Source organism: Pygoscelis adeliae, unplaced genomic scaffold (assembly GCF_000699105.1).
Source record: "Pygoscelis adeliae isolate BGI_AS28 unplaced genomic scaffold, ASM69910v1 Scaffold336, whole genome shotgun sequence".
NCBI classification, from domain to species: Eukaryota; Metazoa; Chordata; class Aves; order Sphenisciformes; family Spheniscidae; genus Pygoscelis; species Pygoscelis adeliae.
In genome coordinates, this window is record NW_008824938.1 from 107,340 (window position 1) to 122,867 (window position 15,528).

The 15,528-nt window shown below is 40.7% G+C and overlaps 1 protein-coding gene across 1 annotated transcript in view; it reads right to left on the bottom strand.

Annotated features, from left to right (window-relative positions):
- Positions 1–312: 312 nt before the first annotated feature.
- Positions 313–15,528, bottom strand: part of ROR2 (receptor tyrosine kinase-like orphan receptor 2) — a 50,509-nt gene continuing 35,293 nt past the window's right edge. Inside the window, exons 4-8 of the mRNA XM_009325370.1 lie at positions 12,948–13,075; positions 9,229–9,543; positions 7,210–7,455; positions 5,338–5,540; positions 313–3,639 (exon numbers count right to left, since the gene is read on the bottom strand). Coding sequence (XP_009323645.1) covers positions 2,197–3,639; positions 5,338–5,540; positions 7,210–7,455; positions 9,229–9,543; positions 12,948–13,075 — 2,335 coding nt within the window. The 3' untranslated portion in view covers positions 313–2,196. The remainder of the gene's footprint in view (positions 3,640–5,337; positions 5,541–7,209; positions 7,456–9,228; positions 9,544–12,947; positions 13,076–15,528) is intronic.

Sequence of the window (15,528 nt, forward strand, 5' to 3'; positions counted from 1 at the left end):
AAAGTTGTAATGCTCTTTGACTGTCAGAAATGAGCTGAACTTCAGACAGTGCTGTACAGAAGCTTCCATTGACTGCCACTCGTTCATTTATTATATCTCTTCTCTCACTGATTCATCTGTGGTGTAACTGGACCACTTACTTACTCTCCATTTTGCAGGCAGTAAGTTAGCAAAGGAAGCCAATACAGTTGATTAATGAAGTTCATTAATCTGAGAACATGAAACCTAGAAGCAACAAAGAACTTAAAGTAAATAAACTTCACATTTTTTTATTTATTTATCCTTTATTTAGTAATAGCACCCAAAGCTGCATTATATTAACACAAGTAATAAAGCTTTCATATTTTATTCCTACCAGTGCATTTCCAAATCCAGGTGAAATGCTGGAAATAAGTAATGCTGCCATACCATGAACACAGGGCGCAGATCACAATGATACACGACTTACAAGTGACTCCCAATGTAATAAAATAAAAAGTTGTAGTTTAGGTATGAAACCTGTAACCTAAGGAACTGTGGCCATTTCTACTTCCACAAAGTACCATAACAAAACAGCGGCTGTAGGAACTATAAAGATAACATACTTAATCATACTTTTTGCATCACTTTATTGAATACTCCATGTTGGATGTACCACTTATAGCTATAGTGTGTGTTGGCTACAATGCTACAATGAGAATGTGTATTGCTTGTAATACAGAAAGGGTCATGAAATGTATGGACCTGTCTGCATGTTTAGCAAAATGAAACAGCAATACAATAAAACTGCACCACATGTGAATATTGTAAATGGTTAAGTTATAAAGTCATTCATTCAAAAATCCAAATATTTCAATGAAAAAAAGTATATAAAATGTAGTAAAACATAAATTACATTTAAAGGTCTGTACATGATTCATCCTGCAAATAGAAGCACAAAACCAGCACTTTGTACAGTATTGCTTATTTTGGTCTTCTAAAGTTCAAAGATTCATTTTCACTAAAGAGGCAGGAAAAAACATGGTTTCACATGCAATCCAGCAGTAATTGCGGTAAATCAAGTAAGTCTACAACCCCTCACAAAACCCAACACTTTTACAATGTAGGAACATAGATGTGGAGCCCTTTTCTATACTTGATAACCAATATGCAATTAAAGTTGGATTGTTAAGTTAGTGCACACCTACAATATCCCCTACAATATCCCCATTTTTGGTTAACAGTGTATTAAGGCTGCTTGCTGCTGAAAATACACAGCAGAGAAGGAATACTTTCATCCACAAATGCAGTCAGACGATCTCATTTGGAAGCTTCTGTCACAGTCATTCATTGGGAATGATGAAAGAAAGCCATCCTCTCTCCTCTCATGCTATTCCACAGGATGTTGTGGATGCTATAAGTTTATGTGGGTTCAAAATCATTTGGATAAATTCATGGTAGAAAATTCCATCGAGGGCTATTAAACAGAAAAAATTCCACTTCTGGCTTGGGAAGTCCCTAAGCCACAAATTGCTGGAGGCTGGGGAAATACCCTGGGGAAATTCTACAAGGGAAATTGACCTTGCAGTCTTCCCTGGGCAGACATTATCGATGGCCTTTTGAGACATGCTACTGGGCTGGACAGACACACAGTCTGACTCAGCACAGCCAATTTTATGTTGTTTCCCTACTTTTCTGGTTATCGTAATACAAACACGGATCAGTGTTCTCAACTTGTTATTTTTTCAGACTCAAAAAGCAAACAACAATCTCGTGTCCATTATATCAAAGAGATAAATACTATAAACTAAGCTGTCCATCACATCCAGGGCACGTCTTTATGCTCAGAGCAATTCTGCAACCATAGTTGGATTCCTTTTTGTGTTATTGGTTTAAGCATAATTCACTAACATTACACTCACATATCATGATATACATGATGTGCAATGCTACTCTGCAATACGTTGCACAGCAACAGTACATAACTGAAAAGCAGCTTCCCTCAAGAACTGTAGGACAGTAAAAAAGATTAAACCCAGCAATTCTATACCATCATATTTGCAAAATCTGATGGTGGCAATGGTCAATAAACCCGGTATATCATTACTGCTGCACTTTACATGGATGTAGGTTTTTTGTTTCTTTTAGTCAGATCAAAATCACTGCTATTAAGCCTAAGGATTTACAGTCTTCATGCATGGAAGTGATGTGAAATTCTTAGAAATGAGGCCAAATTCCTTAGGCTTCTGATTGAATTTCTGCTTCGTCCATCTGAAGTGTGTCATTATCGCCCAGCAATTCTGTTTCAGGCACAGAGCCCTCCTCTTCCTCCTCCTCCTGGACAGGATTCTGGGTGATGTCTTCTGTTCCATTGTGAGTGTCATCCGTGCCCTCCGAGAGCAGAGCAGCCCTGTCGGCCACTGATGCGTTGGAAGGCGCCGTTGTTACGTAGCCTGTGCTGGTGGATCCGCTCCCACTGTGGTGGGAGCCTGGTTTGGGAATGATCTGGGGAGGCATTTGCTGAGGAGCCATTTGCATTGGAATTTGGACGGGGTAAAAATTTGGCAAGTAAGCACCATAGGCAGGCATTGGCTGGTAACCATTGACTGGAATGTAGAGCTGAGGAGGTGGGACCATGGGTCTCATCTGCCCTTTCATTTGTATGAACTGCGGTTGAGGGAAAGCTGGAGTTTTCTGCTTTGGTCCAATGTACCTAGCATTGCTGACGTTGCTAACAGGGCTTGTGCTGAGAGAACTTGTTTGCGTGGTGTTGCTTGCCCCAGAGGTTTGCGCTGAGCTGTTGTAATTAGAAAGGTTTCCCCATGTTCTTAGTCTGTTGTGTATATCTTTAAATCTCGGTCTTCTGTTGGGAAATTCATTCCAACACTCCAACATCAAAGTGTATATCCACGTGGGGCAGTCATCAGGACATGGCAAAACCTGTCGGTTCCTGATCATCTCGATGACATCCTGGTTAGAGTAACCACAGTAAGGCTGCAGGCCATAGCTGAAAACTTCCCACAACACAACTCCATATGACCATATATCCGAATCAATAGAAAACTTGCCATACATAATAGCCTCAGGGGACATCCACCGGATAGGAAGAAGGGAATTTCCCATCAGTTTGTAGTAATCAGCAGCGTAAACTTCCCTGAAAAGGCCTAAATCAGATATTTTCACATTCAGTTTATCAAACACCAGTATATTTCTAGTGGCCAAGTCCTTGTGGACAACATGGTGGCTTGAAAGATATTCCATTCCTGCAGCTATCTGAGTCACGATGTGGAAAAAATCTGCTGGTTCCAGAGTGGATTTTACTGTCTTGTCATCATCAGTGCTGCCAACATCCGAATGGGGAGATCTCATCACCAAGAACTCATGGAGGTCACTGTGGGAACAGTAACTAAAAATCATGCTTATGGGTTGTTCCTTGGTCACTATGCCCAGCAAACAAACAATGTTTGGGTGCTGTAATCGTGATCTCATCATTGCTTCATGTTTGAATTCTTCCCGAAGAGCCAGTTCTGCTTTGTCTTTAAGTGTCTTGATAGCAACAGCTTGTGTCTGTTCACCTGGTGCTGTACCAAAAAGATGCCCCTTGTAGACTTTGCCAAATCTCTCCTCTCCTAGTTCCTCCATAAACCGCACAGTGGACAAATTGATTTCTTTAAGTTTAGCCTGAAATGAAGTAAAGAAAGTAAGTCAGTAAAAAAATCACAATGTTTTCTAAATAACAGAATCTCTTATTAAAGAAAAGTTCCCAGTGGTTAGATGCTCCAAATGGAAGATAAATTGGGCCAAAATCACTTTTCAGCTTTTTGCATATTCACATCAGTATATTGATTTTACAGTTAACCTTGAAATGAGTTATACTATTATCAGAAGTGTAAATTGAATTATGCTGCAAGATGATGAGTATAATTATTTTTATAAAGGAGCGACCATATTTCCTGCAAGCTAAATGAATAATTGGTTCAGAGTAAATCTGGCAAATGACGACGTCTATTAACTGCAGCTGCACTTGCCCTACAGATCTGCCCAGAGGTGCCCACTGGAGATCTGTCAGAAAAGCTGTGGGCACTGGCTGAGGAGGTGGCAGCCTCGGGGTGAACTGAAACATCCCTTCCAGCAGAAGGAGGAACAAAACCTCTCTCTTTCGGTTCTGCAGTAGCAGATATGCCCTTTCTCCTCCATTGCACTGAAGGAACAGCCCCTGACTGTGGGTAGCAGTACACAGTACCCCTGCTGAGAAACCTCGTGCTAGCTCTGATGAAGAGGGGAGTGGAAGAGGAGCAGAAGGAAGAAAGAAATTCTCTCTGGTACATCAAGGAAAAGGTGGCAAAGCCAAGAGTGAGGAATCCCCAGAGCCTCCCTCCTGCAGCTGGCAGGGAAAGCAATGGAGTTTGTGATGGTGATCTAATGGGTCCATTCTGACCAGCATGGGCTGGAGGAGTCCCCAGCCGAGCCAGATGTGGCTGGCACAGCTTCACACACAGGGCACTGCTGCAGGAGGGAGCCAGGGCAGGCTAGAAAGAGGCTTTACCAGGTGATTTGGGAACAAGCTCTGATTTTAGTGGCCAACAGACTGTGGACTGGACCAGACAGTTTCCAGCACAGCCCAGACTCAGCCATAAAACCTCTCCCTTATCACACAAAATCAATGCAATTTGTTACAATTGATAATATCCCACAAATATTCTACCGTTTCCTGAACAGATGTTGCCAATTGTTCCAAATTGAGCATTGTTTTTTAGAGCTTGCATCTTGTAAATGCTGTGATTAAAAATTCAACATTAGCTCTGAACAGGATTCTAGCGCAGAGATCAGTTAGTTGACCCAGAAAATCATATGCAGGAGCTGAGATCTGTAGACAGAAGTTCAAAGTCATTTTCATTTCACCATCCTTTGTGATACACAGCCTTAGAAACATGTTGCACCCTGGCTCAGCTCGCTGCTCGGTGGTGGTTTAGAATACCAGCAGACTGAGCTGACAGATTAGACAAGAAACCCCACCGTGCATCCTGCTTTAAACAAGCAAACCGGCCGCGTCATTACCAGGAGTGAAAATGAGCTGCAGGCTGAAGACCGGATCAGAAATAACAGCATTTCCAGTCACTGAGACAACAGGCAGAATGGGGATTGACAGGTAAGGGCAAATGTCATAAAATACTTTGTCCTGAAAGCTGTTGCCCGAGGCCAGGATTTCTAGATACAGCTAGCAAGCGCAAGACCTGGTTTTCACTGAAGCAGATGGCCAGTACAGTATGAAAATTAGGTCCCTTACAATATGGCTCAATTTGAACACCGACAACCTGAGACACTGAAAATCACAACACTTTGGAAATATGTGGCCTAAGCAAATTCTGGAAAAAATACCTGTTTGTGTTGATTAATGAGTGGCATTTCCATGTCCTGGCTAGGAGATGCCATCAGCTGGCGGCGCTGTGGTGTGGCAGCAGATGCCTTCTGCTTGTTCCTGCACATACAGACCAGGAAGAAAAGGCAGGCGATAACCAGAGGAATGGCTATGCTGGGAACCAGGATGTAGAGGATTCCCATTTTACTGTTGTCACGTGGACCTGTCAGGCACAGAAATGTTCATTGTTTACAGTAAGTGTTTTTAATGCATTCGATAGTAAAGAAAAAAAAAAAACCTACGGTATGATTATTATTACTATATTTTAAACAAAAAGTAAAAACTCCTATAGCTTGAAAACAGAAGTCATATTACCCTCTCCCCCTTCTTCATAATTTTCCATTAAATATTTCAAAGAAGTTTGAATGGACATAGCAACTAGCAGTATGACAATAAACTAGGAGCCCCACATTTAATGTGTTGACTGTAACAGTATGTGGTTTATTTCACTTTATTTTTGAGGCTTCTGGTTGTGGAAGCTGCAGAACATAGACCAGAGTATCATTGCATTATCTTGTTCAGGGGATAAAAAAACAAGTGAGTAGTCTTCATCACGGTATATAAAGCAGTGAACTCAATGTGGTAAACCACAGTACACCATTGCAGTCTGGCCTTCTCGCCCAACTTCAGCCATTTCATCAGCACTTTGCCGACTTTTTACCTCCACTAGTACTACTTCTGTCCAGAATAAAATAAATCTCACTTCTCACTGACAGAGATATTATTTGTTCTGTACTTAATAGAATTAAAGTGTTTTTATGTTACAGCAAGACAGACACGAAAAAGCCATCAATACACTTAATAAGGCTGTTTTGGAACCTTCCTAAAATGCTTTTTTCTTGATACTTAGAGGCTCTAGGAAAGCATAGTGATGTCCAAAACACGCATTGGAACTGCCTGGGATGTTTTCTGCAATCCTTGGTTTTGCTATTTGTGGCTACTGCTTTCGCCACAACTACATCCCAGTGTTATCTTCACACCATGTTACATGCAAGGTAGAAATTTATTATAAATGTCAAATCATGTTACTGTAAAAAAGTGAAGTAACTAAGAAATGTCGTATCAATTTTGAGTGCTCTTAAATATCCAGGCAATCTGTAACAAAGCCATTTTTATGGCTTCCATGATACATCTGTTGCTGCAGGAAACATGCTTTTCTTCCTAATGAAGCACAGTGTTAAGTTGCTCTGTCATGTCCAAAGACTGTTACCACTGTAACAGCTCTAGAGTGAAGGCTGTACCAATACAGGGAAGTGAGTGGGACAGTATTAAGCTGTGAGAGCTGTGCTTTTTATTTTTGCTATCAGTTGTGCAGTACAGAGCCACCAGCAGATAGTGTAGGACTTTTCTGGTAAGATCATCTGTTTTATGATATCTCTGCTTCTGCACTTCACACTGTTTCCTTCCAACCAAGCATGGTGCTATATCTCCCTCTACAGGGTCTGAAAATCCTTGCTGCCTACAAGATGCCATACAGAACAAAAGCAATATACCATTGAGTAGTGTGAGCAGACCAAACACATACAGGTGATAAGTACATCAAGTCTGGCATTTGACAAGTTAGAATACAAACTGCAGCAGTATTGTTAATTATTATCTCAGCTTAAGTACCTAATACGTAATTAAAAAGTGTCACAATATCTCAGTTACAAGCTCTGATCTCCAGAAAATATTAAACGCCTACAACACAAAACAAGGGTGCCGCATTACAGCAAGTGAAACATTTGAAAGCATAACCCTCTTAAGTGAATTGTACTTGTAAAAATAAGGAACATTCAAAATTACACAGGATTCAGGACAGTAGTAGGGGAAAAAAGAAAGAGAATACATACTACAAGAAGGTATGTCACACAGTTCCATGCGTACGTTTTTATTCTTTGTAAAACACCAGGGCCCATCCATCTGACCTCCAGGATTTCGGCAATACGCATGTCCTCCACCTAGCTCTGGAAACTGTGTGCTTGTCAGATCATGGCTGTGGGGACTCTGGGAGTCCCAGAGTTGGCAAGTGTGGCCAGACTTGGTAATGCTGACCGTCCCTCTGTAGTCTGCTCCAGAACCATTGTAGCACTGATGATCTGCAACAAAGGGTTTGGCAAAACATTGCAAATAACAAAACAATCAAGGGCCAGCAAGACCAAAAGGGCTGAAGTGCATAGACCATGTATGCAAAAAGTACTTGAATTTAGGTACTTCAGCATTTAAATGAAAGCTTTGGGTTTTGAAATTTCAGTTCTGCAAGTATCTGTACTCTTACACCCAGTTATTTCTGGATTCTGTCCTGGAGCGTCTCATCTCTATGGCTATACACACCAACATTTGGTAACTCTGAATGCAAGTTGATACTAAGGAGCATGTATGGACCTTTAGATACAGGACAAGATAAGTTAAACTAAATTAGAGATGTGAGTTTCACTTCAGGGAAAATTCTTCAGATGCCAACAGTGTAAATTTCCCGCCACTTTTATTTCTCATAATCTTCCTGTCTTCCTCACACTGCTGACTTCCTAGAGATATTAGTGCTGCATTTTCTAATGCCTCTTGCCAATTTTTCCTTCTTTTCTTCTTTAGAAAGAAGGGATTCAGGCTTTTTTTCTCTTTAGATACATCACTTCATATCTGCTGAACTCCTATATTTATTCTCTGTTTTGCTGCTATCTTCTCTTCATACTTTTTGAGTGATTGTCTTCATATCTATCACCTGAACTGAATCATGCATTTTTCTGTATGTTTGCAACATTACCTTCCCCATTTTTCCAAGTCTCCCTCCCCAGCCCTCAGCAATCCAGTTCTCTCAAAGCCCTTCCTCCAAAACCCCCAGGGTACTCATGCCACAGCTGTTCCACCAGAGGAGCACCGCTAGCTCTGAAGATCACAGACGACTTTTGCCAGACTTTTTGTTTTTATTCTCATTCCTTTTCCTTGATACCTCTTCGCTGGCTGATTTCTCTCTGTCACCATTTTCGTAGTTATTTTTGCTTCTCGGCTACACTAGATTATTGCCTTACTAGCACACAGCTAGTCTTCCATGCCCACCATTATGCCATGACCCCTGCTCCTAACTGTGAGCTCAGACAATAGATATTCAGAATAATCTTATCACACTTTGAACTTTAAACATCTTTAGTCTCTTGGAGCTTCCTTGTTGAACATTGTAGGGGGTGGTGATTAATTGCTAGGAAACGGAGTAGGCAGAAAAACTGTCAGCACATAATTACTGACAACGGAACAGCCCTTCTACTCCTGGATGCAAATATAAATTCACAGAAGCAAGATCGATGTTTTCACTCATACTGTGTGGGTGAAGAAAGACAATTACACTCCATGCTTGATTTACAGGATTAATATTCTTGTGGATTTCCATATAGAAAGAATGAACATTAAATGTTTAATTTCTTAACAGTTTTTTCCAGTGAAGCTTCCACAGCCTATTTCAGGTTTATTGGTAGGTAAACAGAACTCACAAATAGCTGTGGGGGGGGACTCATCCAGAAAGGCAAAGACTGAGCCAGAGGTGGGGCAGGCATGTGGGAAGGGAAGCCTGCAACGCACCGCTGCTCCTCACAAATCTGAGTCAAATCAGTTGTGTGAACGCAGAGTTTTATAGCCCAGGGTGGTTGATATAACCCTTTTGAGTACTAAGCAGCATCCTTTAAAATTCCTCACCATCCTAACTATACCTTACAACAGTGCAAGATTACGGTCAGTATTAACATGGTAAAAAGTAGTAGCATCCAGTATAGCCGTACTTTCTTTACAAAAAGAATGACTTATAAAATATTGTCTCTCAGACCCAACCTGAGGAAGCAACAAACCCTGCTTTTATCCAGTGATGAAACACCCAGACTTACATCGGCTGAGTCTCTCCACGGGGATCCCGATCCTTATGCAGTTGGCAGCTTCCAAGGTGTCAGGTCGTGGTAGATCCTCACACTTAGGCAACTGTAGCTGCATCAAGATGAGGGGGTTTGACCTAGCAATGTTGTACTCCTGCCTACAGAGATCATTCTCCAGAACTTCACATTCATCCCGGCATAGCTCCCGTGGCTTAGGGGTCCGAGAGCGCTCGTCACACAGGGGAAACACAAAGTGGCAGAAGGATGGTATAGCGAACTGTGAGCACTGATCGGACAAATGCGTGGAAGTGCCAATCATGGTAAATGCAGCTGGAAAGGAACAAAAATACTCTTTAAGTATTAATTCACAAAAAGCATGAGAAACAACATAGTTTTCATGTCATTTGCCTTTTACAGCTTTCATCTTTTCTTGAGGGTCTGAAAGCCTACAGAGCAGTGGGGAAATGAGGTCATTTCTGCTGTAAAGGAGAGTTGACAAATGCAGAAAGCAAACCCAGCATCCCAGTGTCCCTCTGACGTCTGCACAGAGCTTGTAGGACCTCAGTTCTTAGGAAGTTACCCAAGTGACTAGCATTGAGCAAACTGTTGGCGCTTGACTAATTTTAACTTGAAAGGATAAAGAGCGAAGGCAAGATACACCTGCCAGGATGCTGACATGTATTTTCAAAGTTCTTAATTAGGTAAAATCTGAATGAGGATCACCTAGCTCCTGTAGACATTTTGGTAAATAAATAAGACAAGTGTTTTTCAAGTCTTAACAGGCAAAAGGAAGTCTGCCATTGGTATTTGGGGAGATATTGCTATTAATAGACACGAGAAGCCTAACATGCAGCAGTTTTGGGAAAAATAAATGTAATCAATCTCAGCATACTGATCACATTAAAATGAATGTCATAATGAATTAGGAACTTAATCCTCCCCTTCAGCTCTCAGCATCTACACACTAACATTTATCTGAGAGTTTTCTTGTACATTGCAAAGAAAAGACAAATGTGCATGTGCAACATGTATCTGGGGATGAATCAAGATCTAAATGTAGGAACGTTCATGCCCACACTGGAAAGCATCATTTGTGAGTGAGGCTTGCTAAATTGCACGTTCCACCAACGCACACTGTAAAAAGAGAGGAAATGAGCAGTTCAAGTCATTCAGCAGTCTATTTACAACCTACAAATCAATTCTTTCCTTCTTGTCCAGCTCTCTCCTTTCAACCATCTACTTCCTGCTGCCACCTGCTACGAGTCTTCTGTCTCTTCCTAAACACCACACATGCAGCAAGCAGCCCCAACTCCAGCCTTTTGTACTGTTTATGCCTTTGCTTATTTTAATATGGGGATATTAACACAAGAATATAACCATTTATCAATCATGTAGGGAACACGGCATGCAAGCACGGTATCAGGCCTCAAACAACGGCTGTTACATGTGCTAGTCCCGAAGACTAACAGGGAAAAAATAAACCTGGAGAAGTAAAGCGGTCACCGTTGGCTATTTGAAACACCACACTAATTTTTGTGAAGGTGTTACAGAATTTAGATCAGCATGAGCAAAGAGTGCACAATTCACAATCATGTCCTTATTTTGATGGGAGGCGCAAAAGCCAGCAGGACTGTGTGGTGGCATCTAAGGGGTTTATTTTTTTAGTTATTAAACAGATATTAAACAGCACAGCAAAGACATTGTTAGCCACACATATCCACAGGTCAGGGGTCAGAACCATGCACTCTTTATTGTTGGCCTTCCAGTCTTTCAAGTCATGTCTCAAGTTTTTCTCCGGAAATGTCCTTTTTTTAATAGAAGGCTGCAATTCTCATCTAATGACATGGTCGGGACTGAACAGCACCAGGGGCCGTAGAGACAAAGGGAATGTATTTCACACATCAGCACAGCAGGGAAATGAAAAACCAGAATGAAAATTCCCCATAGATGTCGCCTGTAACCTTGTTAAATGTTCTCGGTGTCGGGCGGTAGGTGTCACCGTTTCCCACGCACAGCCTCCCCTGAATGCCCTACGGCTCGGAGTATAAAGACCTTCCACCAGAAACTGCGCTCAGGAAGTATGGGCAAAAGTCTAAGCAAAATATCAGCAGCAGTTATACAGCAGATTTTTTTTTAATCTAACAAGTTACCGCAATTTCAAAAATACCATCATTTGGACAGAGAACACCCAGTCTTGCAATACTTGTTTTACATATAAGAAGACTCATTAAGAACCAAGTATGCTGTGAAATCCTCAGGGTTATTTTGCATAAGACATTTGGTATGTCCTTCAGATGTATATAGTTTGAAAATGCCATGTTATTAATGGATTATCATTACTGCCTAGCTAGGCACTGAGCAGCTCCTCATGGTGGTTCACAGACGTTTCCTAAAAAAGAACGGTTCCATCAGAAATTCTCCTCAACTCCAGGACAGAGAGTCCCAGTCCCCAGCCTCCAAAATCCAACCGATAATCAGTGGTATTAGTGATCCAGCAGCCAGGTCATGAATATCCATGTTGTACTTTCCAGAAACAAGTATAACTTGATCAATAAATTTTCTGGAAGGTATCACAGTTTTTTGGTTGGTTTTTTTTTTTAAAGCACATTATGAACCTAATTCACGGAGTTACAAATTTAATCATTTCAGATAGTTGAACATTTCCATATTGCTGAAAAACATAAACGGGGTAGAGATTATGTCGTAGAAAAAAATGGTATCAATAGTATGTATTAATTAATGACGTAATGGTAAAAGAGGCTGGAATTACAACAGAGTACAGGAGAAAGGAGGGAGAGGAATGAGTCAAGGAAAGGTCAGCACCTGGATTTTGCCAGTCCCCGAATCTGATCACCACCTCAAGAATAGAAAAAAACCTGACCTGGATTTCTGGTTTAACAGTGAGCCTTTAAGGTAATATCTTTAAGGAGATAGAACTGACAAGTGAAGTCAAATTCTTTTTGGCAACTAGTTATGTTAAAATTGCAGATTGAATTAGTTAGCTATATCTAGCCGTATGCAAATAAACTCCTGCTGGAGCTAATGGGCCGTATATTATGATAAACAGTTTGCTCTATTCCACAGATTCATTTGCTTGCTTTACTTGTGTACATCAGAGTCACAGCTGCTAATGTCAGCTAACTGAGGTCCAGTGAAGAAAACCCATGTTGATGTACAGCCATTAAAAGTCATTAAAGTTTTGGATGCATGTTTGTGACTCTGTACCAAAACGATGATCAGAGAAAGAATCCGCAGGGGCAGAGCACAGGAAGGTCAACTCTTGTTTTATATAAATCAATGTGAAATCCAGACTCCACCGGGATTATGCAATAGGGGAAGAAAGCCAAGGGAAAAGCCACCATACATTTTTCAAGAAAATAAAAAAACAGTATTTTTTATTACATCACAAATTGATTTTTTGAAAAGTCTTATATTTGAATCCATCATGCAAAAAGCTCCAGTATAAACTACAAGCTGTTAAAAAGTCAATGCTCTGACATTGTACTTAAGGACATGGAAAAAGCTTCTACACATGACAGCAGATATTCATCTTCCTAGATCCAAATTTTGCTAACTGCACAAGCGAGAAACTGGCTCACCTCCTCTAAACCTTACTATAAGGATGTCTTACGTCATTGACTGACGAAACTGAAAAGGATGATAGCACTATTTATACCTGAATTGGATACTTTCATGAATGTTTTTTGCCCTGCTACAGAGATGTATAAACTTACCAGTAATTCGGTTTTCAATTTCCCCTTGCATCTGGAGGGAGTCCACATAAATGGTCCTGTTTCCAATGATTCGTGCACATGCAATTCCCCTGTATGGCTGACAGAACCCGTCTTCGTGGTAATCTTCTCTGCAAAAGACAGGTTAGGATTTTTATAAGCAGAAGTCTAGCTGTCCCCAATGAATTTTTACAAAATACATTCTTATAAAAGGAGAAAAACCCAAAATACTGTAAATCTGAAAACGTTCCATCCCCCAGGTGCAGCTTTCTCCTCCAATTCTCTCTACACTACCTGTAAATAGCTCATTAGAGAAAGAAGTAAACCAAAACCCAAGATTAATTTAAAAATCATATGCTAATAGTAATGGGATTTGACAGATGAATCTATTAAAAAGCTGTTAGACTGAGACAGCAATATAGATCATGTTACAAGTCCCCATGCGTTTTTGGCATCTAGCTGTACCCAGTACAATTAGGCAAACAGTTGGTTCTCTTCTCCCACCTCTCTCTTCCTTTCTTCATTTCCTGTAGTGAACAACAGAAGAGACCTTGCCAAGCTTTAACTAAAACATGGAATAATTTTGAACTCTGAATAAGGTAAACAGAAAAAAAAGGAATCAAGGTTTTAACCTCTTTTGCTCTTCTCTCTAGTCAGAGTCAATGCCAAATTCCTCTTCTAACATGTATTTTAATACATTTTTCAATTCAATGAGGTTTGGGGCCAAATTTTACTCCTTTACATCAACATAAATATTTTGGCATAAAAGCACTAGCTAAAGGCTCAGTGGTTCAACACATCATCCCCAAAGCCCCAGTAAATAATACTGAGCTGATCTATAGATCAACTGTTCGAGCGCTGAAAAGGGGCTTCAGAGTGAGAGCGCCCTCAGAGTTAATATCCAGTATGCCGTGTGTTTCCTCCGGCACAGCACAGCTTCTGTGCTACGATTCACTAGCCTGATGGAGTACATCACATCATTCACCGCATGATGGACCAAAAAAGGCATAAAACATGATCTAGAAAACCATGACTCTAGAGTAATCCTAGGACACCCAAAAGCTTAATCAGCTTTTGTAACTAAACAGTCAGTTCAAAGGTCTGAGGTACCTCTCCCATACCAGCGATTTTTGAAGTATTAATTCAATACTCTTCTGCATTTTTGTACTTTATTACCTTTGGATATCAATACCTGTTTTGTCACCCATCTTTCTCCTTCTCTTACAAATACCTTCACCCTTCCTTAGCGTGCCACATGAGCAGGACAAAACTGACAGTGAATACGTGTCAAAGCACGTAACTTCAGCTGGGCCAAGCCAGCATGAAAACCTGCTGCCTGACAACAGCTAGCCATGATGAGCACATCACACAACACCTACGCAGTGATGAGTGCAGCCCGTTATTCCCGATATCTTATTCTGTCTTAGAAACCTCTTTTCATTTTTCCTGAGCTTTGTCTCCCTGATAAAGCTTATCTTTTCAGGGAAATGTTACCACTATTTCTTAAAGTATAAACTCTTTGGCAGTGGAAGGTTGGGCAGGCCTGTCCATACAGTGTAGCCAAAAGCTGGAACCATCGATCGCCACAGAAAGACAATGACTTAACAGGACCCAATCCATCACACAGCTGCTAGATAAACCATGGTGATATGAAGTGTCTCATGCAGTTGTTGTCCAGATCTGGCCTTTATTTCCTATCACAGTAAGATTGTTAAATATTCATAAAGCAACATTTTGTCTACAAACTCTGAAACAAGTTCTGCTTCCACAAAGATATGTAAGTTTTTGATTATGGTGGATGAAGTAAAGGAGGAGTCTTTCAGGATCAATTAATTCCTGCAGTGAAATTCCTTCAATCTCATAACAAAACCTCTAATTTTGCAACAATTTCATCATGCCTGAAGGAACAAAAATATCAAAGCATTTTGTCTGTGCCTGTTTTATGATCCTTGACCACCTCAGTAGGAAGTCAGCAATTCCCATAAGGGGATGAATTAATATGAAACCCCTATTTGACCTCCTTCTCAAGAGTAAATTCATACCCCTATCCTGCAGAACAGTCTGCAATGTATCTAACTGAAACTGTACCTCACACTTCAACTCTCAGGGCAGGGCAGGGATCTCTTCCCAGAACAAAAAAAAAAAATCTATAAAAAATAGCACTCCAAACAGCATGGGTTTGGTGACAAAAGCAGTGTGATCTCTTACTTAGCTCAGTTTATTTATTTCTGTCAAGAACTTCTAAATACAGCTTAGATGCTATATATACACACATATGCTCCCCTCTCCCATGTTATAGTCAACTGCTGATTAAACTAAACTGGATATGACCATTACCATGGATGCAAGCAAAAGTAAACAGTAACCTGATGTCAGATACTTTGACAGAAGCTGGGCTGTTGATGCTACATGCATCTTTGTCAGGTCAGGCAACTCAGTGAATACAATTTGACTAGTAATAGTGATCATGGGGACTTGACTAGTACTGGTGATCGAGGCGACAAAATTACATTAGTCTTCTTAGGAAAACAGTTGATTTCAACAAAACTGCAGAAGTGGCAGCACTTAAGAGTCTCTTTACAGA